The sequence below is a fragment of the Leptonychotes weddellii genome, chromosome 5 (assembly GCF_054177405.1).
Source record: "Leptonychotes weddellii isolate Sample4059 chromosome 5, ASM5417740v2, whole genome shotgun sequence".
NCBI lineage: Eukaryota > Metazoa > Chordata > Mammalia > Carnivora > Phocidae > Leptonychotes > Leptonychotes weddellii.
This window is the reverse complement of record NC_138373.1, coordinates 103,923,873-103,947,610: the sequence shown is the minus strand read 5'-3', so window position 1 is coordinate 103,947,610 and position 23,738 is coordinate 103,923,873. Positions and strand designations below refer to the sequence as shown.

At 55.4% G+C, this 23,738-nt stretch overlaps 2 protein-coding genes across 3 annotated transcripts; one reads left to right on the top strand and one right to left on the bottom strand.

Moving 5' to 3' along the window:
• LOC102727741 (keratin, type II cuticular Hb1) lies at nucleotides 1–2,251 on the top strand. The gene is made up of 4 exons (XM_081821732.1): nucleotides 1–51; nucleotides 306–526; nucleotides 701–732; nucleotides 1,251–2,251. The coding sequence occupies exons 1-4, from the start codon at nucleotides 7–9 to the stop codon at nucleotides 1,424–1,426; spliced, it is 474 nt and encodes a 157-aa protein (XP_081677858.1). The 5' UTR covers nucleotides 1–6; the 3' UTR covers nucleotides 1,427–2,251.
• KRT7 (keratin 7) lies at nucleotides 910–17,630 on the bottom strand. 2 transcript variants are annotated; one of them, XM_081821729.1, is made up of 9 exons: nucleotides 17,246–17,628; nucleotides 15,547–15,758; nucleotides 13,386–13,446; nucleotides 12,123–12,218; nucleotides 10,494–10,658; nucleotides 9,380–9,505; nucleotides 5,977–6,197; nucleotides 3,329–3,363; nucleotides 2,628–2,912 (listed from the first exon to the last, which is right to left on the bottom strand). In XM_081821729.1, the coding sequence occupies exons 1-9, from the start codon at nucleotides 17,567–17,569 to the stop codon at nucleotides 2,758–2,760; spliced, it is 1,395 nt and encodes a 464-aa protein (XP_081677855.1). In that variant the 5' UTR covers nucleotides 17,570–17,628; the 3' UTR covers nucleotides 2,628–2,757. The 2 variants fall into 2 exon arrangements, with proteins under 2 accessions (XP_081677854.1, XP_081677855.1); XM_081821728.1 differs by lacking the exon at nucleotides 3,329–3,363 and having other exon boundaries at nucleotides 910–2,912; nucleotides 17,246–17,630.
• Nucleotides 17,631–23,738: the final 6,108 nt, after the last annotated feature.

Here is a 23,738-nt window from a genome sequence, read left to right as displayed (position 1 = left end):
AACCGCATGATCCAGAGGCTGACAGCCGAGGTTGAGAATGCCAAGTGCCAGGTAAGGGTCACCTGGGGCCTCCCCAGGGTCACACAGGCAGTGTGTGTCCCCAGTGGATCTCACCATTCATGCTCCAGCCCATTTGCCTGACCATCGTCCCTGGTTGTGGTCCCTGGGGGAGACTCAGCTGATGAAGGGGAGAGTTCTGTTCTTGGGGTGTCCCTAGCTGGGGGAGGGGAGAGACTGGACACATCCAGGAAATGGACAGAGATACCCAGGACCATAACACACCTTGTTCTCCTCTGGGCCCCCAGAACTCCAAGCTGGAGGCCGCAGTGACCCAGTCGGAGCAGCAGGGTGAGGCGGCTCTGAGCGATGCCCGCTGCAAGCTGGCTGAGCTGGAGGCCGCCCTGCAGAAGGCCAAGCAGGACATGGCTTGCCTGGTCAAGGAGTACCAGGAGGTGATGAACTCCAAGCTGGGCCTGGACATCGAGATCGCCACCTACAGGCGGCTGCTGGAGGGTGAAGAACAGAGGTGGGGCCCAAATCTGTGGGAAGAGTATCTCTTCAATTTCCGGAAACTGTGCTTTGAGCCAGGCGCATATTTGCATGTCGTTTGCATGTCATTTGCATGTCACTTGCATGGAGGAGGGAATTTGCAAGGGTTGCTCTCCCCAACTAATTTTTGTCTCTTTGCTCTCCCTACAAGGTTGTGTGAGGGCACTGGTGCTGAAAATGTCTGTAAGTAATCTGTACTGTAGGTTCTGAAATAAGGGCTTGGGGTTCCTGGTGGGCAGGAGGGCCAGATGGCAAATATTTCAGGCTTGTGAGCCACCTAGCCTCTGTCTCAACTACTGGACTCTGTCACTGTAATGTGAAAGCTACAGCCATAAGCAACACCTAAGGAGTACATATGGCTTGGTTCCAATGCAATTTTATTTACAAATACAGGAGGCCAGCACAGGCTATCTTTGGAAACCCTGAAAGGAAGGGGGTGGGTGGCAGTGAATGATCGTAAGTTAGATAACTATTTATGATTACAAGTTAAATAGCTATTTCTGCCTATAGGGAGGACCCGGGCGAAGAGTTTATCAAGGATGCTTGAGGCCAGAGTGCAGGAAGGAGTGCGGGGTGGGGGTGGGGCGGAATGAGGGTGTCTGGCGGGAAGGGAGGAATAGAAATGGAGGGAAGGAGCTCTGAGCAAGAGAAGGGGGTGCTGGCCAGGAGGCAGGGGACTAAGCCCTGTTCTCCTCCTGCAGGTGTCAGCAGCTCCCGGGGCGGGGTGGTCTGCGGGAACCTCTGCGTGTCCGGCTCGCGGCCGGTGACCGGCAGCGTGTGCAGCGCCCCCTGCAGCGGGAACGTGGCGGTGAGCACGGGCATGTGCGCGCCCTGCGGCCAGAGGTGCAGCGGCCGCTCCTCGGTGCGGTTCGCGTAGCCCCTCCCGCTCGGTCAGCACACCGCTCTCCCAGTGAACAGTCCCTGCCTCCGGAGGTGGGGCCCGGAGCAACCAAAGTCCCTGCGCTCGAAGCGGAAGGGCTCGGAGAACCAGCCGGCCCACCTGCACAAACTGCAGCCTTATCGTCCTGCATCTCCTCCGCCTTCCCCCCGCCCTTGCTCTTCGCGGTTTCTTCGGGGGAGGCCCGGGCTCCCCGCCCAGCTGGCAGCTGCGCTCGTCCTTCCCCCGGCCCAGGAGGCTGCCAGCCCGGATCCCTGCGGCCCTGCGGGGAGATCCCATTCTGACTCAGGCTGCTCGGGGCCTGGCCTGGCAGAGACCTGTGGCTTCTTTTTTTTTTTTTTAAAGATTTTATTTATTTATTTGACAGAGAGAGACAGCGAGAGCAGGAACACAAGCAGGGGGAGTGGGAGAGGGAGAAGCAGGCCTCCCGCCGAGCAGGGAGCCCGATGTGGGACTCGATCCCGGGACCCCAGGATCATGACCTGAGCCGAAGGCAGACGCTTAACGACTGAGCCACCCAGGCGCCCGAGACCTGTGGCTTCTAAGGGACAGACTGGCCCGGGGCCTCGGCTGAGCACGGCCGTGGGGGGTGTGGCCGTGCTGCTATCCCGCCGGCCCTCCCCTGCCTCCCGAACCCTCGAACCCTCGCAATGACTGAGGCTGCAGCTCCACGGGGACATCTTTCGGTGGCTGGCTCGGCTCCCTCTCCCTTGTGCTTAGTGCTTGGTCTCCACGGTTCCAATAAAGCTCATGGGTCATATATAATGTGCTCAGAAAATCTCCCATTTGTGCCTCCACGTGGACTTCCAGTCCCGTTTTTGCCCCTCGGAGGCTGACAGAGAAGGCGTTCGCAGCCACGCGTCCTCGCAGCAAGGAATGCACTCTGGCAGCCCAGAACCTGGGGGTAGGGGAGTGTGCGAACAGCCCTCCCACTCCCTCAGCAGGAGAGGACTTCAGTGCCCCCTCTGCGGCAGAGCCCCAGCCCTGGGAGGAGGCCAAGGCCTCACACAGGCTACGAGCCATGCCTCTTGAATCACCACCAGCACCATGTCACCAACGTGCTTTCCCAAGCTCCTGCACAGATGGCTCTTCAGTATTCAGAACATACCCAATCCTAAGGCCCCTTCCTTCCCCAGCCCTCTCCACCCAGCTGATGAAGCCAGGATACCAGGTACCAGGCTTCAGAAAGGCTGCTTTATTGGAAGCTATTCTGACATTTTTCAGACTGCCAGGCAGTCTCGGGAGCAAGGATGGGAGTCCTCCTGTGACTGCCGAGGCAGGGGGGTGGGGGGGTCTCCGCACACCGGGGCTCATTTTCGTATGCTCCTGTGGGTGGCAGCTGAGGTCCTGCTGGAATAGGACCTGAAGGTCCCAGGCCCGCCGCTCGAGAAGCTCAGGGCATTGCTGCCCATGGTTCCTCCAAAGGCCACCCGGCTGCCACCTCCACCAGTGGAGTTCACCACAGCTAGGAGAAAAGGGAGGAGGGTTCCATCAGCACAAGGCCCATCACCCGAGGCCCCAGTCTTCACTCCACCCCACTCTCCTGCTGTGCCTGCCCCTCTCCCTCCCCGCTGCCTCTCCTCCCCACCAGCCTCCTGGGGCCAGCCCATCCCCCCCCCACCCCCCCCTCCCCCCGCCAGAAGGAGCCTGGGGCAGCTGTGGGGTTGCGGCACAGATATGTCCTGCCTCACTCTGCCCTCTTGCACGGCTCCCCTGGGCCCTTGAGCCTGACTTGCTGGGAGCTCTGGGGCACCTGCTAAAAGCTGGTGAGGGAAAGAAGCTCCTGGTCCAGACAAGGCCAGGTCCTCAAGCCAGTGTGCCATCCTGCAGACCCAGCCTAGTCTGGACAGCACAGGAGATGGGCCACAGCCAAGGACTTACAGATGTTCACAGCTCCCACTCCATCTCCAGCCAGCCTGGGGGGCAGAGGAGAGACCTGTGAGCAGCTCTTTCCTCAGAGCTGGAGGAAGCAGTCCCAGGGCCACCTCCACCCAGGAGCCAGCAAGACTGGTATTCATTCCTTCCTCTATCCCCCCACCTTAGTCCTCCTTCAGCCTTGTTGCAAAATAAGGGGGAGCGAGAGGAGTTCACGTAGGCCCTCCTACCTACTGGCCATGTGACCTTGGGCAACATCTCAAAGCCTCCATTTCCTCACCTGACTTAGTCCTAGCCTCACAGAGTTGTTTGTGAGGGCTGAATAATATAATTTATCTAGAGCCCTGGGTGCACAGGATCTGATGAATGGTAGCCGTGATTATTTATGAAGACAGCTGCCTCCCCTAACCAAATCATAAAACCCTCAAAGGGGGCTGTAGCTTATTGATTCTTGGATCTCCGGCCCCTAGCATGAGGTCTGGCATGTAGCAATTATTCCGTATGTACTGAAATAATTCACGAATTGTTGCTTTCGTGAATGCAGCTAAGGCTGGGACTGAGGAGGGAGCAGAAGGTAGTCGGGGTGGCTTTAAGCAGCCCTACCGGAATCGAAAAGCCATGGGAGACAGTTGGGCGTATTTGTTTTGTGACTCACAGCTCCATTGTCACTAAGCCCTTGGCCTTGGGGTTGAGTTTACTCTGCCGTGGGGAGGGGAGACCTCACTTTGGTAGAACGAGTGAGGGGAGCCCAGCTGGCCTCATCGGCCCCAAGTTCAGGAAGAGGGCAGAGCGAAGGACAAGGGCAAGAGATAGATATGCTAGGAAGCTTCCAGGCCCCTTGTTCCACGGGCCCCTGGGAGTGCTGGGAGTCACTGGAAGTTGTGGGTGGGGAGGGAAGCCAGGGTGCAGTCAGGTAGCAATTCCATGTAACAATTTCTGGTGCCGTGCCGAGGAAGAGACCTGAACGTCTAAAGCTCTGGTGAGGAGTGTGATTTTTCTCTTCTCATCCTAAGTAAATATTTGTTTTTGTGCCTAATTTTATATTCGTAACTCTACTTTGTAACCCCAAATTGCATGAGCTTCTAAGACCACAAATCCTAGACCTGCCCCTGGGACAGGTGGAGGGGTTATGGGATCAAAAACAAGGAGTCCATCTCCATGTCCCCTAAGAGGTGGAGAGAGGACAGTTGCCTCTCAGAGAACCGGGATCTAAGCCCCAATGATGACAATCTACACTGAGATTAGGCTTTCAGACAGAATGTTTCCATTCTCTGTGCGACCTTGGGCATGCCACTCGCCATCCCTGAGCTTCACCCTGCTCAGCCGCCCATGGGAGGAAGTGGATCCGGCCCCATTCTATGCATCCCCAGCTCTGGTTCTATGAGGAAAAAAAGCCCAGGGTATGTGTTCCCAAGAGAGCGTGGCCCCCGCACCCATGGTGGCAGAGGGTGCAGAGAGGCATCGTGGCTGGGACAGTTGGGCTCTGGGGCCGCCCTGTGCCCCAGATCAGATGCTCTCTCTTCCCAGGGGCCTTTGGTATTCAATTCCTCTTCCCATAAAGACCAGATGCCAACCCAGGCAGGGATGGGTCAACTGCAGTGGCAGAGACCCATCTTCCTCTCCTTCCCCAACTCCTATCCTGCGGCTATGTGTCTTCTCTCCCTCCTCCCTGCATCCAGGCACTCTGCCCTAGCACTCCCTCGTTCCCCAATTCCTTCCTGTCCACGCCATCCTCCAGCCTGTCTCCCCATACCCTCAGGAAAAATGCTCCCCAAAGAAAAAGTTCTGTAGACATTCAGCATTTTACAAATGCACGTGAGTGGTCTCTAGGTGTTCCCTTTACAAATGTTTGGTGTCCTCAGACCATGCACGAGCTCCCCGAGGACAGAAGCACGTCTTCCATATTCTCTGTCTCCGAGCTGGGTCCCAACAAGCCAAGCCCTGATGAGTCCTACCACCAAGCCTTGGCCCACACTTTTCCCTCTCACCCTCTCCAAACCCTAACCTTCGCCCAGGGCACAGGTCTAAAGCCTGGCAAATTGACTGAATGAATCAACCAACCCATCCAGGTGAGAATGAAGGCCCAACTTCACGGACATAGGTTCCATGTCTTTCATGAAGAATTCCTATAACACCAACCCAGCCCAGCCTGCTCTCTGGCCGCAGGTATGCAAATTACCTGTGGGACCTCCCCACATTCGGTCAATATCATGTGACTTACCACTGAGTGATGTGGGAGAAGCAGCCTGGCATCATGAAAGATCCCTGGACCAGGAATCAGCAGAGCTTGACTGCACACTGGCCCCTCAATTCATAAAACTGAACCACAGTTTCCCCTCTGTAAACTAAGCAACAATACCTGACCTGCTTACCTGAATATATTGTGAGGATCAAATAAGATGACCCTGCCCACACATGAAGGGGCCATTATTATCTTCAACTTTCCCATTGAGCTTTACACCGCATGGTCTTTCCTACTAGAAGGGCATCTCATCAAGAGCAAAGAAGCAAGCATCATTTACCCTCCCTACACTTTCCATCCCTGGTGCCTTGCAGAAGAGAGGCCACAGAAAATGTCTGTAGATGGATGAATGTCAAGCCCCAGGCCCCACCAAGCCCCAGAAGGATCCCCTTCCTGGCTTCTGCGTCCTCACCAGCTCTCCTCGCCCTCCAGCAGCTTGCGGTAGGTGGCGATCTCGATGTCCAGGGCCAACTTGACGTTCATGAGCTCCTGGTACTCGCGCAGCTGCTGGGCCATGTCCTGCTTGGCTCGCTGCAGGGCGGCCTCCAGCTCCTCCTGCTTGGCATGTGCATCCTTCAGGGCCAGCTCCCCACGTTCTTCGGCCTCGGCAATGGCAGCCTCCAACTTGGCACGCTGTGGGCAGTAGTGATGACTGTGAGCTGGGGGGCAGGCCTTACCAGTCACTGCCTTCCTGCTTCCCCATCCTGTAGCGAGCACCCGGGCAACTTGCTCACGGTGGCTTCACTGGCACCAGTCTATTCCCCCAGCACCAGGGAATCCCCAAAGGTTCAAAACATGGGCTCTGATAGCCAATGCCTAGGCTCTCATACTGGCTCCACCACTTACTAGCCACGTGGTCTTGGACACATCAACCCTTCCAAAGTCTCCTCTCTTCTAAAACAGCAATAGTCACAGTGTCTGCCTCATAGGGATACTGCAGGGATTAGATAAGGTAATACACAAGTCCCTGGCCAGTGTCTAGCACACAGTTAGTGCTCAATAAATGCTATTATAATTGCTATTCTTTTTTTTGTCAACCACCAATCTGTTCTCTGTTTCTAGGAGTTCTGTTTTTTTAGATTTCACCTATAATGGGTGCCTGGGTGGCTCAGGTGGTTAAGCATCTGCCTAAGCATCTGCCTTCGGCTCAGGTCATGATCCCAGGGTCCTAGGATCGAGCTCCGCATGGGGCTCCTGGCTCAGCGGGGAGCCTGCTTCTCCCTCTCCCTCTCCCTCTGCTTCTCCCCCTGCTCATGCTCTCTATCTATCTCAAATGAATAAATAAAATCTTTAAAAAAAAAAAGATTCCACCTATAAGCATACAATATTTGTCTTTCTCTGTCTCTGACGTATTTCACTCAGCATAAATGCCCTCAAGGTTTGTGTTGTCACAAATGGCAAGATTTCTTCTTTTTGATGGCTGAGTAATATTCTATTTTATGGCTGAATAATATAATATTATATTATATTATATTATATATATAACCACATTTTCTTTACTAATTCATCCACTAATGGATACTTTGTTTCCATGTCTTGGCTATTGTAAACAATGCTGCAATGAACATGGAGATGCAGAGATCTCTTTGAGATGGTAATTTTATTTCCTTCAGGGCGCCTGGGTGGCTCAGTTGGTTAAGCAACTGCCTTCGGCTCAGGTCATGATCCTGGAGTCCCGGATCGAGTTCCGCATCGGGCTCCCTGCTCAGCAGGGAGTCTGCTTCTCCCTCTCCCGCTCCCCCCTCTTGTGCTCTCTCTCTCTCAAATAAATAAATAAAATCTTTGAAAAAAATTAAAAAAATAAATTTTATTTCCTTCAGATATATACACAGAAATTGAATTGTTGGATTCTATGGTGGTTCTATTTTTAATGTTCTGAGGACCCTCCCTACCGTTTTCCACAGTGGCTGCACCAGTTTGCGTTCCCACAGAAAGTACACAGGGCTCCCTTTCTCCACATCCTCGCCAACACTTGTTATCGCTTGTTATAATCACTATAATTAGTAAATGCGATTATAATTTTCTAATGCCCATCCCCCCCCCCCGCCCAGTCCCCAGCCGGAAGAGATCCAAAGCCATGGGATCTTAGTTGAGTCCCCAAATTTTGGGCAGCTGATAAGAACAAAACCATCTTCAAAACAGGCCCAGAACAGGGGACTTGGAGCAGAGAGATACTGCTTGGAACCCCCAGCCTCAAAATGTGTGACCAGCAGCCCCCTGGTTTGGGCCGGGTTGGTCGGGTTCACGATGGACCTGAGCCGGGGCTGCCACTTCCTGCCCACCAGGAGCATTCCTTCTATCTGTGCCCCATCCGCACACCAGGAACCTATCTAGCCCTGGGCCTCCCGCTGTTGGGCTCTGAGAGCTACTACTCCCACCCCTACCCAGCACTCCCCCTTCCTTCTCACCAGCCGCTCTCCGTCCTCAGACCCTTCCCTGTCCCGGGTGTGCTCTGCCTCTCTACCAGCCCTCCTAATCCTTCAGAAGGCCCCTCGCGTGCCCTCTGCCCCTCGTCCACCTGCCGGTCCCCTTCCCTATCACACTGGTGCCCCCTTGGCACTGCCTCATCCCACTGCCCCGGGGCCCCTCCGTGGCGGTGGACACCCCAACTCTGGGGCCTGCTCCGCCCCGTTGTACAAGAGGAGAAGCAGATGTGGCAGAAGCTGCAGGGTCTGGGAAACCACCATTCAGGATTCTGTGCCTCCCCTCCGGGCCTGGAAGCTGCCTCGCGGCACCGGGACTCATAGCCCCGCCTCCGCGCCAGGAGGCAGCTTCCACCCTTATGTAAAGTGGCCTGCGGGGCTCCAAGGGGAGGACATTCTGGGTAAGTCACCCCCACATCCCATCCCCCCAGCTCATCTGGAGCTTAGCCCTCTGAAGCTGCAGCACTGGTTACCTGCCCTCCCTCCCCACTGCAGACACCTGCTCTGGCTGAGCTGCCCCGTCCCTCCCCACACCTCGGCCAGGGCCTGTCCCCCTGCCAGCGACACAGCACATCCTCCCAACAGTCCGTCATCGGAGGCCCATGCCCCACCACGTGCCGGGTGCCGAGAAGGAGCGGTGAGTCAGACAGATGGGGACCGGCTCCCAAGGCATTATTTGGATTTCAGCAGAGGTGGGGGACGGCCAACCACTTAATAAGCCAGAAAACTTCAGTGATAGATGCTTCCAGAAAGTTTAGACACCCTGCTGACCGAGTGGTTGGAGAAGCCATCTCTGAAAAGGGGACTCGTGTCCAAAATCCCAGGGATGACAAAGGGGTAGCCATGTGCTGAGCTGGGAGAACCACATTCCAGATGGAGGGAACACCAGGGGCAAAGGCTCTGAAGCGTGAACGTGCCTGGCAGATCCAAGATACCAGAAGCAGGCTAGTGAGGCCGGAGCACAGTGAGATGCAGCGGTGGGAGGTGAAGGACGGGGCCTTATGAGCCACCGTAAGGGTTTCTGCTGGCCTCTGTCCCCCCAATCCCCACAGACTGTGAGCTCCCAGGTACAGCATATTGCACCCAGAGCGAGGTGCGAGGACAGTGCTCAGTACGAGTTTGGTAATGATTGGTGGTTTTTCTCAGGCTGGCCAGGCTGAGGCTCCCTCCCCAGGCTGTATGCCCAACTACGACTCCTCTCCTCCCTTTGGCCTGAGCCAGGACCTGGCCAAGAACATTCTGTCCTGGAGATCTCACAAGTGGGCCCACGAGACTTGAGCTGCACCAGCCTCAGCCTGGGAGAGCCTCGGGCTCCTCATTCTCAGATGGCTGCCCTTCACAGGCCCCAAGAAACAGGGAGGAGGAAGCAGGGGGGAGGGGGCTTTCTCCCACCTGGTTCTTGATGTTGTCAATCTCAGCCTGCAGCCTCTGGATGGCACGGTTCATCTCTGCGATCTCGTTCCGTGTATTACGGAGGTCGTCCCCATGCTTCCGAGCCTGTGCCTGGAGGGTCTCAAACTAGAGGGGCCACACAGAGAAGTAAGACAGGGGATGGTCAACCATTACAGGGGACTCATCCCTCACCCCCTCCGAGGAAGCCCCAAGGTTCTGAGTGATGAGCCCTCCTAGCTTATCTTCCCTGGAAGCGACAGTCTGACTCCCAGCAATCTTCACCCACTGCCAGCAAGCCAGACTATTGGGCAGTGGGGTACAGCTGGGGTTTGCTTTCCTCCCAGTCAGGACAGGGAGGGCCAGGATGGCTCCCTAGGGCCCATCCCCATTGATCCTGGGGCTCTGCTCATTCCCATCCTGTCCCAAGTGCTGGAGAATCACTAGAAGTCTGAAATCTTCACCTGTTAAACAACCCCCTAGTAAAAACACACTTGTTGAAAACATCAGCACCACCCATTTCACAGATGGGAAGAATGAGCTCTGGAGAATGGAAGGCACTGCCCAAGGATCACACGGCAAGTCTGAACCCACGTCTCCTTGCTGGCATATCTGTGTTCTCACCCCGTGTACCATGGATGACTCCTTATCTCTGCAGAGACCTCCCTCCGCTGCTTTTAAGCCCTGCCTCACGCTCCCTCCCCCAGAACACTAGTTTACCCCAGCTCCTTCAGCACCTGCACAGTCAGCCGCCCTTCCTCCACATGGCACGTAATGATTAAACCTCCCTGGTCTGGAGGCCTAGGACCCAGGATCTAGTCCCTACTCTTCCATCTACTAGCTGTGTAGAGTTAGGCACATTACTTAACCTGTCTGTGCTTTGGGCGCCTCCACCCTGTCAGCCCATCTGGCTGGGATCTCTCCCTGGGGAGGGACCTGGCCTTCACCTCTTCTTCACCTCTTCTGTGGGCCTCGGAGAGCACCACAGACTTAACCACTGGTGCCTGTCAGAACAGCGGGACCCAAGCCCTAAAGGCTTGAGACAGAGTGAGGAGTCAGGGCAGCTCCCATCAAGGACCCTGCCAGGAAGAAAAAAGGGCCCTCCGCAGCCTCACACCTTGATCTGGTACATGGTCTCGGCCTCGGCCCGGCTGCGGTTGGCCATCTCCTCGTACTGGGCCTTGACCTCGGCGATGATGCCGTCCAGGTCCAGGGAGCGCCTGTTGTCCATGGACAGGACCACTGACGTGTCCGAGATCTGGGACTGCAGTTCTGCCAACTCCTGCAGGGATGGGACAGAACGTCAGGACTTGGGGCGTGACCCATCCCCGTTCCCACACCCATCCTGGGACCCTCTTCACACTAGGGGAAGAAAAAGGGAGAAGAGGTCAGAGTGAGCGTGAGTCACCAGAAGGCAAGGGGACACAGACCCAGCACCTGCTTAACAGTCCGCCTGCCCCCGGCAGCCCAGGGAGGTTAGCAGCTTCATTAGCAACTTCTCAAGAAAAGAGTCTGGTGGGATTACAGCAGATAAAGAAGAGACAGAGTGTGGGGGACTGTGATGGCCCCTTCTGTGAGCTCTGCTGGGGCAGGAGCTCGGCTGTGAAGCGCATCACTAGGGGGTGGGTGGGTCAAATAAAATATCCCACCCCAGGATGGAACTCTCTGCAGCCTTTAAAACTGATGATACAGCTGTATTTATAACCATGGTACACCATTACATAAAAAAACATGATCCTACTTTTACTAAAATACATATTACTATATCTGTATGTGTATACGCACAGCAAGAGTTTGAAAAGGTAGATACCAAGGTGATAAGAGCACATGTAAGAGACCTGTTTTCAATTTTATGCTGTACTCAATTTTCTGGATTTTTGGCAATGAGTATGTGTTTCTTTCATAATGAGAGGGAAATAATTAAGTATACATATACATATGCACACACACATATATATACATAGACCTACGTATATATAACGTGCGACAGACATATAAAGACCCACACAGAGATTAGAATGCCCGAAGTAAACCTCAAGGAGCCTGCCCCTAAAATTAACACACGTGGAAATTCACTGAGGGGCTCATGGAGGCTGGAGGTTCAGAGGAAAGCTAGACAAAAAGGAACTGAGAACTGGTCTGTAATTAGCCTCATATATAACAGTGTCGCAGACCAGCGCTGCCAGATGACTGGCTGTCCTATCTTCCGCTGAAGGCCAGAGACTAACACTGATAGGAGTGGAGAGGGTTTTAAATCCCCCGGAGAAAAAAGAGGTAAAATCCCCAGCTAAGGCAAGAGGGAGAGATGAGACCGCAGGGGCAGACAGAGTGGCCTTTTGCTGGGCGACCACGTATCTGGTCCCTCTGGCTATAAACTCCCCGACACTCTCTCCTGACTCGGGCCCCCCTGGCCACCCCACCCAGCCTACCTCTTAACTCTGTAACAGCCCAGGATCCCTAGACATCCTCCTGGTTCCTTTCAACCCCTCCCAACACCCCTCCTAAAAAATGGTCATCCCATGTCTCTGGAAGGCCAAACCTGGCTAACCCCACCCTGCTCTGCTACCCTCAGCTCCTCCTAGACTCCTTGCCCACCACGGATTCCTGAGTCCAGAAAGGATAAAGAACAGGATAAGTGCATGCACACACATTCACCCAGGCTGGCCCAGACGCAGGGGGTTAACCAGATGGCCCCTTTGTTAGGACATGGAAGACATGACATGTCTCCCACACCCAAGGTCCTCACCGTCTCATAGAAGGTCTTGAAGAAGTTGATCTCCTCATTCAGGGCATCCACCTTCACCTCTAACTCCACCTTGCTCATGTAGGCGGCGTCCACATCCTGAGGGGTGGTGGCAAGAAGGGGTAGAGACACCGTGGCCTCAGTACACAGAATATTTAGCAGGGATGGGAGCCAACCAGCACTGTCCAACCCACAGGGTCAAACACCAGGGCCCTACCAAGAGACATGCCATTTCTCCAGGCTGCCTGACCTGGCCACGGTAGCAAGTTTCCTCCACTGGGCCCTCCGAAGCTGCGTGATAGGCATCATTTCCATGCATCCCCAGGAACACAGCTGCCTACCCAGCACTGGTAGCCCAAGCAGCCTGTAGCCCCAAACCTAGCACTTTCCTGGTTCCTAAAGGCTTTGGTGGTCTGGACACAACCCTGGCCCAACCACCTACAAGCTATGTGACCCTGAACAAGTCACTTTAACTCCGTGAGCCTCAACTTCTGATGAAGGAGGAGAGCAGAAAATCATTCTGACTATAGGATAAGGCTCTCAGAGATGGAAGATCTCCAGCCTACATGTTTAACATGCAGCTTAGTGACGGCAATGCAGGTGGGCCATGGAGAACAGCGCAGGCCCAGGGGGCATCAGGGCCCTTCTAGCCACACATGCCTGTGCTCAAACTTGTGTGGACAGGGTCTGCTTTTAGGCATCCTTGAAGCACCTAAATCTCTAAGGGCCCAGCACTCTGGGGCAGGTTGCTGTCATGTGGACGGGCCTAGAACCCTGAGCTGCTCAGTGAGTGTACTGAATCAGAATCTTAAATCAAGCCCCATGAAGATACTCCTAAGGCCTTCCAACCTCGGCTTGCACATCTCCAGGGACAGGGAGATCGCTCTGCCTCAGGCCCATCCCATTCATTCAGCACATACTTCAGCCCTGCCGGGTGCCAACCCATGCCTGTCATGAAACGTTCTAACTGTGATGGAGCACTCCCGTATTTGGGTTGAAATCTCCCTTTCTAGCCTCCATCTTTTGGTCTGAATTCTAATGCCCCCAGGCCAAAAGCAAGTCCAGTGACTCACCAGATGCGCACATACACACAGGACAGGCTGTGCTATGAGGTTTCCAGATATCTCCTTTTCCAAGCCCCTCATTCCCAGACCAGACTTTGGCCACAGGTCCCTACCGGCTGCTCAGGTGCGAGGGCCACGTCCCCCTGTCCTACACATTTTCAGATGATCCCCCCCGCACCTGGCCTAGACACCTGGCCCTCACCTTTTTCAGCACCACGAACTCATTCTCAGCAGCCGTGCGACGGTTAATTTCATATTCATACCTGCAGTAGAGGGAGGGTGCATGGTGTGGGTGCGGCTCTGCCTCCATGCCCCCTCCTACCCAGGGGTGAGAATCTGCCCCGCATCAGCTTCCCCCCTCCTTACTGACACACCTGGAAAAGTGGGGATCAGCTATGAAACCAAACGTCCCTGACTTTCCCTTGTGGCTATTCCTAAGGCTGGGAGTCTTGGCATGGGATGAAAGGTGGAAGAGCAGGGAATGTACATGAATTAAAGGACAAAAGCTGCATCTACTGGGAGGGAGAAAGCAAATACTAATAACCAAGCTTAGGGACCACTTCAAATAGGGCCTGCACTGTTATGTGCTTTCCACGAATTAGCTCACCTAATCCTCACGATGATCCTATAACAATGGTACCATGCTTCGCGGGAAAGGAACAGAGGCACAGAGAAGCAGATAATCTGTCCAGTCACTACGCTGCTAAGTGGCAAAGCCCAGACTTCAAGCCTGGCAGTCTGACCCCAGGCCCACGCCTTAACCACTACTTAATCCCACCCCCTGAGGGTGAAGAAGGAGCCTGAAGCAGAGCAATCAGGAAGAGGGTGCAGCAAGTCCTGGAAGAACCAGGCCCCAGCTGGGTGGTCTGGTCCCATCTCTACTCCCACAGCCCCCACCCCCCGCCAAGTCCCTTTTTCTCCCAAGGAGCCAGTCCCACTTATAGGAGGACATTGGCGATGCAGGGCACAGAGCAAGGAAACCCTTGGGCCTGACCCAGTATTTATTCAGGAACTTTTTTTTAAAAAAGTGTTAGAAACAGGAACTCAGTAGCACCCACAGGCTGGAGGAGGGCAGCAGGGCAACTATGGTGGGGAGCACGAAGCTCCTGCAGGCAGAGCTCCTCGAGGAGGAGGCCAGACTCACAAGGGCCCATGCCCTCAGGTCCTATAGAATAGTTACAGAACCATCCTAAAGGCCACCTCTCCATCCCTGCCCTCGCAGCATGCTGCTGAGCCCAGAGAATGCACAGACAGGAGCTCACTGGGCAGCGGCACCCAGGACCCTTCCAGGTGCCCCTTCCAGGCCTCCCTCAACCCCAGCCTGGCTCTGCAGGGAAGTGCTCTACCTGTGGGGGGGGGCGGGGGAAGTGTGTGAGCACACACAGGCACAAGCACATGACAATAGAGGCTCACTGGTTGCCCAGAGCCTACTCCGTCCTGCACCTGTCTGTTCCCACCTGCTGGGGGATTATCCTGTTGACTGTTGCTCTAGGGAAGTAGGGGAGTGGGTACTCTCCACAGAGGCCTTTTTGTTTGTTCTACCTGCAGTCAGAGCCAGTGTCCCTGTGTGGCTTTAGTCATCCACCTCCAGGGCAGAGCACAGAACTCACTTGCTGCTCCCAGGACTACTGGGCAAGCCTGCTGGGGTGGGGCCCAGCCCAAGACTCAGGCTTCGGTTTCTCTTCAATGGGAAAAGAGACCTCACTGGGGCCCTCAAAGACCTGTCCTTCCAATCCCAGTCTTCCAGGCCCCTACACTTCCTGCCCTGGTTCCTGCGCTGGCCAGAGCCCCCCCTCAGCCTCGGCAACCCTCCATGGCCCACCACACATGATCCCTCTCTCTCCTTGCTTCTTTCTGTCCCAGGCCGGCTCTGTATCTCCTCCTGGGAGTCAGGGGTCCAACATTCCAGTCCCAGCTCTCCCAGCGACCTGCCATGTGATATCCCTCAGGACCTCGAATCTCTCTGGTCTCTAACTCCTCACCTGAACAGAGGGGCTGTTTTAGAATAATCTGTGAGGGCTGTGCAAGTTCTGAAGCGCATCTGTCATAGGACACCTTCTGCCCTACCCTCTCCTGGGGCCTTGGTGAGGCACCCAAAGGGAACAGTGCAGGTGAGGGCTAGGTGGGGATATTTTCCTGGCAAAGTCAGGTGACAGGACTTGGAAACAGCTCCCAGGGACGAAGAAGGGAGAGAAGAAACAGGGAATGTGTGGGTCAAGGCCTTCCGTTTGGGGGTTACTGTACCGAGCAGCTGCACCCTCTGACCCCTAGCCCCAGAGGGGGCCTGCCAAGGATCAGCTGACAGGGGGCGCATGCACCCAGGGTGCCAGCGCCCCCCCCCCAGGTCTCACGAGGGTCAGTACTTGTTCTTGAAGTCTTCCACCACGTCCTGCATGTTCCGCAGCTCCGCCTCCAGGCGGCCTCCATCCAGCTGCAGTCCCTCAAGCTGCCTCCGCAGGCCAGCAATGTAGGCCTCGAAGATGCTGGGGACACAGCTGCTCTTGGCCGACTTCTGCTCCTGCAGCAGGGCCCACTTGGTCTCCAGCAGTTTGTTCTGTTGCTCCAGGAACCGCACCTAAGAGGGGAACAGAGGAGGAAACTCCTGAGGGGCAGCCCGTGCCACCCACACTGGGGTTGGGAGCGTCTCCAGCTCCCCACCACCCAGCATAGCCCATGCTCCCACTGGCTGTTCCCCCAACCCGGACCCCGGCCCTTGGTCCCCTCCTCCAGGAAGCCCACGCTGAACCAGCCTCTCCTCCAGGACTCTCTGTCTTGAGTGCCTTACACTGTGACCCAGGAGTCAGATCTACCCGGTCGCCAAGGTGTCTCCTGCCTCCTATGTTCCCCATCACATTACAGATGATCTTCTCCACCTCCGTCTCCGCAGGGCTGCCCCCTCCCTGTCTGTCCTGGGCCTCCCCTCTCTGTATCCTCCCTCTGCTGCCCCTTTCTTCCAAGGTCTCAGGACAGGGTGCTAAAATAAGCAACTATTATCTGCTCGGTCTAGGGCCCAAAAGGCTCCTTGGATGCATCCAATATGACTGGGAGTAGGAAATAGCCCTCCTCAGAACTAGCAACTCGGAGCAGCAGGGCCTGGGGGCTGCAGACTGTAAGACAGAGCAGCTCAGCACCAGGGGCAGACCCTGGGCCTGGGGAGGCTTCGGCAGAATCTTAAGGATTTGTAAGGTCTGAATGATGAAGGAGAGGGCATGGGGGGCTGGAGAAGCAGAGAGCTACACCAAGGCAGGAGAGGGAAGGTCTGGTCTAACAGTCTAACACCCCCAAGGGAGGAGGTCCTGGCCAGAGGGGCCCAGCTGGACTAGCCCCTAGTTCCTGGTCCAGCCCTACTTTGCTCCCCTCCTAGACCCACCAGTCAAGTCGGCCCCTCTCCCTCCAACCCCTTTCACTCCCCCACTCCCTCCCTGACCCCTGTGGGACCCAAACAACCAAGAAAAACCTCCTCCCAAGTGACCCTTTCCCAGAGCCCCTTAGGGCTCCTTCCCTGGGCGCAAATGGGCTATCTCCAAGGGCAGGTAGAACCTCACCTCCCACCACCAAAGGGAGGCTGGAGGACCAGGTCAGTGGGCAGGTGTGGCAGGGAGCCTCCCTCCCTCCCTCCAGCCCTTTATTTTCAGCATCTGCCATAGCATAAGCTATGGGAGGAGGGAGGGAGGAGATCCTCAGCTGGGAACAGTGTGTCATCCCTACTCCGTCTCTCACCCCACGCAGCCCCCTCTCAGAGAAACTCCTGGCCCTGGCCTCTGGAGCTCCCAACCTGAATGCGCTCAAGAAACGCAGCCCACTCCCAGACACAACCTGCGGGGTCAGCCGGACAGACTCAAGCACACCTCCTGGGAGGAAAAAGGGCGATCTGGTCAGCTCGCTGGAAGAGGGCATTTGGAGCCCAAAGGGGAACAATAGTCACAGGGTTCATGAGGAGGAAGGTTCCCGGTCCCGGCGATAGGAGAAGGCACCAGACCTCCCAGCGCCTGGCCCGCATGCAGTCAGGGCAGGTGGCTGCTGTGGCCCGAAGCGTGGCGTGGGGCAGGCTGCGGGGCTCACCTTGTCGATGAAGGAGGCAAACTTGTTGTTGAGGGTCTTGATCTGCTCGCGCTCCTCCTGGCGCACCTGCTGGATGGACGGGTCGATGTCCACCCGCAGCGGGGCCAGCAGGCTCGGATTGATGGTGACCTCGCGGATGCCGGCGCCCACGGGGCCTCCGTAGGCGGAGCGCAGGGCCACGCGCGGCCGCGAGGCGCCCAAGCCGTACAGGCTGCGGCTGCTGAAGCCCCCGGGGCGCACGGAGCTCAGGTGCACCTGCGAGCCGCGCCCGGGGAGGGCGGAGGAGTGCGAGCCGAAGACCTGGGAGCTTAAGTGGATGGACATGCTGGCTGGACCGGGTTGGACCTAGCGGCGGGCGCGACAGTGCCGAACTCGCTGACCTCCGCCGGCCGCCGCCGCTTTTATCCGCTAGGCGCGGGCCGATCCCCTTACACGGGTAGGGGCGGGGCTGGCCGCCGGCCACCCTTCTCTGCTCGCTGGGGCCCCTCCCCGGGCCAGGCTTCCGCTCTGCGCGCCCAGGACGGGCTTTGCGGCCCAAGCCGGAAAGTCCCGAGTGGGGAGGAGGGCCGTAGTCACCCAGCGCCCGGGATAGGAGCTGACAGCGAGCGGTGGGAGACGGCCATCTGAGCAGATGTGAAACAGGTTCAGTCTGGGAAGGCTTCCGGGTGGAGGCTTCAGAAAGAGTCCTGCAGCCAGAGCAGAGAGATCGAGTGATGAAAGACTGGGGGAGAGGGGGAACAAAAAAGTTCTAGTGCAGGAGTCAGCACCCAGCCCCCTTCCCCAAGCATTCCAGAAAGGCATTCCCAGACAGCCTCCTTCCCCCACGTCCAGTTCCTCCTTGAGAGATCAGCTCAGTTCTTGAGTAATCTGACCCCACGTGGCCTGGCCTAGCTGGTTTCCCTGGCCACTACACCTCATTCCCATATAGAAACTCGGCCAAGTGGGGCATGACCCCTCTTCTGGCCCCTCTCCTCACTCCAGGGGGCATCTGAAGCCCAGAAGCCATGTGTGAATCGTTGCTTTGGGTTCGCGCTTCCCCTCCCCCTAACACACTTTCCTATCCACTTATTTGTCCCTGTAGAGGCAGGGGACACCTGCGTGTCCTGGGGACACTTTGCGGATGTCTGCACACTTCTGTGTGGACACACCTGCAGGCCACTGGGCTTCGCTGTGTGCTCACCCGAGACACGTGTGTGCATGTCTGTGAACCTTCTTGCACAGGTGGGGGTCTGTACTCAGTGTGTGGCGGGGTGTCCATGGATACACAGCTGCACACTTTTGGATGCAGGTCTGTGAGCCTGCTTGTATTTACACTCAAACACTCCTCCCCATCTTCCACTGCTGCCATTTTCCTGCGGAAAGGTCCCCAGCTCTCATCGTGTCGCCCACCAAACAAGTCCCAGCAGTCTCGAACCCAGCCCAAGATGGGGAGAAACCGCGCTGGAACAGGGAGCACCAGACAGAGACAGCTCACCACCCAGCTTCACTTCCCAGGAGCCTCCAGCCACGCTTGCCACGCCCTCGGCCTCTGCCAGGCCCTGCCCCCCATTCTCCCCAGACCCTTTTTGGTTAGAGGGGCCACCTAGAGAGCCTTTGGAAAAGACAGTTGACAGGCCTGCTGCCACCTTTAGCCTACCTCCAGCCCCGCATGAGCTGGCCGGCTTGCCACCTCAGACCAAGCCCTCGGGGACATCCTGGGTGGTGGAGGGTGGGGATGGAATGTTCTTCCTGGTTTTCATTTCAGTTAGATAAGAAGGCCTTCCCCTGAGACTAAGGGAGCCGCAGCCCCTGTTCAGTGACCTTCATGCAGGCCCATATCCCTGGCCCTCCCTCTCTCTGTACTGGTGTTGGGACAGCTCAGGCCAGAGGCAGAGGGGTGCCTGAGGAGACCTTCAGTGGTCTCTGCTGTAGGCTGTGTGTGGGTGGGTGTGGGTGGGAGAGAGAGGGGGAGAGAGATTGAGATTTTACCTGGAATTCTCAGTTGTAGTTTGAAAAGCACCCAAGAGTTCCTGGCCTTGTGATATTTGCAGGCATGGGGATCCCACTCCTCCCCAGCCCCCGCCCCAAGCAGGCTGAAGAGACCAACTGTTTAATTTCCACACATACATACATGCACACTCACATGCCTACATACCACATCACTCACATATATTCACACACACATGCACCCACATACACACATGCACACATACCCCATGGCTCGCACAAACACACACACACACACTCCAACTTCCTTACCCCTCAGGGCACATCCTCAACTCTCTCCTACTACCTGCCATACCAGCCCCCTACCTCTCAACCCTCACAGCCCCACCCGTGTTCTGCGGCTGGACCCTCCTTCCCCCTCCCACCTGCAGCCCCCACAGGATCTGTGACCCCCCCCAACACTTCCACTTCTCCCCTAGAGCCTGGCCTGAGAGATCTTGGGCAGAACACTGCTGGTGACCTGCCTTGTGACCGTGGACAAGTCACTGCCCCTCCCTGGGCATGGTTTCTTCACCAGAGATGAAATCCCTGGGTTCCATGGGGAGAGGGAGCTGGGAGGACATTGCAAAGAAGAAAAGGTCTTCAGGCTTGCCAGGCCTCAGCCCCCTCTCGAGTGGCATTTCCCCGTTGCAGGGCCTGCCCAGTATCTACCCCTCAGCCTCCCCACCCCCTCCCTGAAACATTCCTGGCAGCTCCAGCCCCGCCCACCCCTCTCCTCCTGTCTCTGCATCTACGGCCAACAGCACCGACCCACTCGGTGCCAGGCCACGCACACACACACCCTCTGGAGGGCTTCACGAGGAGCTGTCGACACCGAGAGAGGCCTCGGATCACATTCCTACCTGCAGGGTGCTCGGCACAGTGGGTCATCTCAACTCCATCTGCCACCCCAGCCCGTGCCTCTGCTGGCCTCACAGAGACCCCCTTAAGGCATTCTGGGCAGAATCTTCTGATAAGATCATCCTCAGCGTCTTTCCTAGTTGTCCCCTTACTGCCCAGAGGCTCACCCCTATCTCTGTAGTGTTCTGTGACACACACACACACACACACACACACACACACACACACCCAAGCACACATTCGGTGACCCTCCGGCTCCCAGCCTGGCTTCCCACTGCGCCCCCTGGACCCCAGCGAGAAACCAGCAAGCAGCCTGGCCTCATGAAGCCTGTGAAGACACAGTGGTCCTGCAGCCCCTGCAGGGGGAACGGGCCGCTCCCCTCCGGAGAGTGGGGGAAGATAGTCTTTGGCTTCCCCACTGCACTTCAGAGCCATGACTCGTTGTCCATCCCATGAAAACACAGCCTCTGATTCCTAAAAAAGAAAAAAAAAGCATGATCTGTTTTCAGTATCTTAGAATTCAAATGTTTGTTATTATAACAAAAAGCATTTCACATTTCTGCATGGAATGTAATACTTTTTTTTTTATGTCAAATAATGAAAGACAAGAAAGCAACATAAATGACAGCCAGCAGGCTGCTCTCCTGAATACACGAACCCTTAAGCAAAAGACAAACGATGCAGCAGGAAAGTGGGCAACAGACAGAGATAATAAGAGCTAGCATGCTTCCAGAGTACTTACTCTGCAGGTGCCCGGCCCTGTCCTAAGCACACGGCCTCCGTGAGCCCAGGCAGCTCCCACCACAGCTCTTTGGCACAGCGTGATCATCCCCATCTTAAGGAAGGAGACAGAGGCACAACAAATTTAAGTAAATGGCCCAAGGTCACACAACTAAGATGTCGAAAATCCAGGATTTGAACTTTGGCAGTTTGAGCCACTAGATTGCCTACAAAAAAAGAAAGAAAGAAAATCAAATAGCAAATATGAAAAAAAATGTTCAACCTAACTCAAAGAAATACAACAAGGGGCGCCTGGGTGGCTTAGTCAGTTAAGGGTCTGACTCTTGGTTTCAGCTCTGGTCATGATCTCAGAGTCGTAGGATCGAGCCCGGCCTCGCGTCGAGCTCTAAGCTCAGCAGAGCGTATGCTTAAGGATTCTCTCTCTCTCCCTCTCCCTCTGCCCCTCCCTTGATTGCATGTTCTCTCCCTTTTTCTCTCTCAAATAAATAAATTTTTAAAAAATATTACATACATTCAAGGGGTGCTATCTATTGAAAAAAATGAAAATAAAATCCTTTCTATGCTGATTGAGTTTTTGCCTTTATATATTGATTGCACAAATCACTGCTATTTTTTAAAACCCAAGAGGCTCACGCCATCCAACTACACCACATTTACCCCCTCCCCTGTGGCTGGTCCCTGCCAGCCCCAGAGTCGCCTCCTGACCTCCTAGTCACTCCCTCACACTCGCCAGGGACTCTGACACCTGGTTGTGGGGGCTCCTCTCCAGCCTGGCACCTTGACTCTCCAGACAGATAACCTGCCCAGCATCTTAGCCTGACCGTTCCTTAACTCCTCAATTCCAGTGACCCTCACATCCATCCCTTTCCTCTTGTCTCTGCCCATGGCCATGCTCTAGAACCTAATCTGCTCCATCTCTGGAGTGTCAAACTCTGGTCTCACACTATGGGGCCGGTCATAACTGTCCCACTCACCAGATGGGTTCTTCACCTGCACCAGCATCCCCAGGCCTGAACCCCATTATTCTGTTTTCTCCCTGCCTGCTACGCTCCTTCTTTCTTTCCAGCTTGGACCCCTCGGACCCCTCATCTTTGAGCTCTTACCTTTCAGTATCCTCCACCTAGACAAACCCCCAGCCTGGCTCAACCTAAATGCTGAACTCCACTTGAGTTCCGAACTGCAGACCTCGGTGAAGACCATACCCTCAAGATGTGGTGTCATACCCGTTCACAATCCCCAGGCTCAGCTGCATCCTCTCTGACTGGGCTCCTCTCTCTACCTTTGGTTACCAGGCTTTTCCAATCCTCCTACTTGCTATGGCAAAGCTTCTCAGCTCTCTCCCTGTGCTCCACCCTACCCCCTCCACCCTCACCTTCAACAAAGTCACATAGCATTCTTCTTCACTGAGAAAATCAGGCCATCTGCTAAAAACTCCTTACCGTCCCTCCTCCACCCAGACTTACCTCCGTACCCACTTTTCTCATCCTCCCTCCAGGCTCTGAGGACAGACTGTCTCTCCCCCAGGACACCAGCCTCCCTCAACACCTCAGATAGAGCATTCCATTCACCGGTCCCTACTTCTTCATACTGTCACCTTCTCTTTCTCCTCCCCCTCTGACTGCCTTCCCATTTGTCTGCACGCACTTCACTGGAGCTGTGGGGTCACCAGCCACATGTTAGCGGGCAGAGGTTCGAATGGGGCGAGGAAGTAGAAACAGTGAGTGCCAACTACAATTTCTCATGAAGTTTGGCAGTAAGAGAAAGCAAGGTGGGAAGTTAGCTTGCCTGGGAAGCAAGCTAAAGGAGAGGATGTTTATAGGTTGGAGAGACTTGAGCGTGCGAGTTCGTGGAGGAAAAGAAGATAGACCATAAGGAGAGAGGTTAAATATGAGGGTGTGGGAGGAGCTAATTAATGGGGCGGGGGGTGCTGGCTTTAAAAGTCCAGGTGAGACCAGCCTTGGTGCAGAGGAGAAACACCTCTGTGTGGCAGGAAGGAGCTAAGGATGGATAAGGATATAGATACTTAAAGGTGGGTGGAGGAGGCTAGTCCAGAGAAGTTTCTACAGACTTTGAGAATGGCTATTTCTGTTAAAAGTCTTGTAGGGTTGTTCTGTCCAAATTCTCTACACCTGATCACCCTATGCATGTACTTTCTCTGGTCTCCGTCTGAATGACAATTACTCCCCCTAAAAGAGATCGGCGGTCTCAGGGGAAAGCATGCAACACCAGGGTGGTGATCTGGTTTCACTTGGACTGTCACTTCTTCCTAGCTGCACGACCTTGTTGCTAACCTCTGTGGGACTCTGCTTCTTCTTCTGTAAAGTGGGAAATTAAGAATGTCTGTCTCATGGGTTCTTTTAAGTAGCAAAGAAGATCATGTTATAAAATGTACTTAAGGACTCAGTAAACGGGAGTTGTTGCTGATGTTGAAGTTACTGTGACCGACGAGCTTTGGGACATCTGCCACCTCTTGGCGATTCCTATCCTCTCTTTTCTGGTAAGAGCCTAAGGAGACCAGGACTTGAGACACTGCCTCTCTTGATTTGTCCTTCATTTGATGACTCTGTGAAAATGGGGGTGTCTGCGGGGTCTTACATTCATTCTTGTGGTGCCACCCCTGCACCCTGCTCCCATCCTCCATCCCCAGGGTTCTGCGCTCTCCTCCCTGCACACCGGCAATCTTCACCCACCTTCTGGTACATCCATTTCCCATGTTCCTGCTGAACTTTCTGGGCTTGTGGAACCAGATATGCAAAAAATGGTTCCCCTACTTCATGCTGAGGTGCTCCGTGATGTACAACCAGCAGATGGCCAGCAAGAAGCGGGAGCTCTTCAGCAACCTGCAGGACTTCGTGGGCCCCTCCGGGAAACTCTCCCTGCTGGAGATAGGCTGCGGCACCGGGGCCAACTTCAAGTTCTACCCACC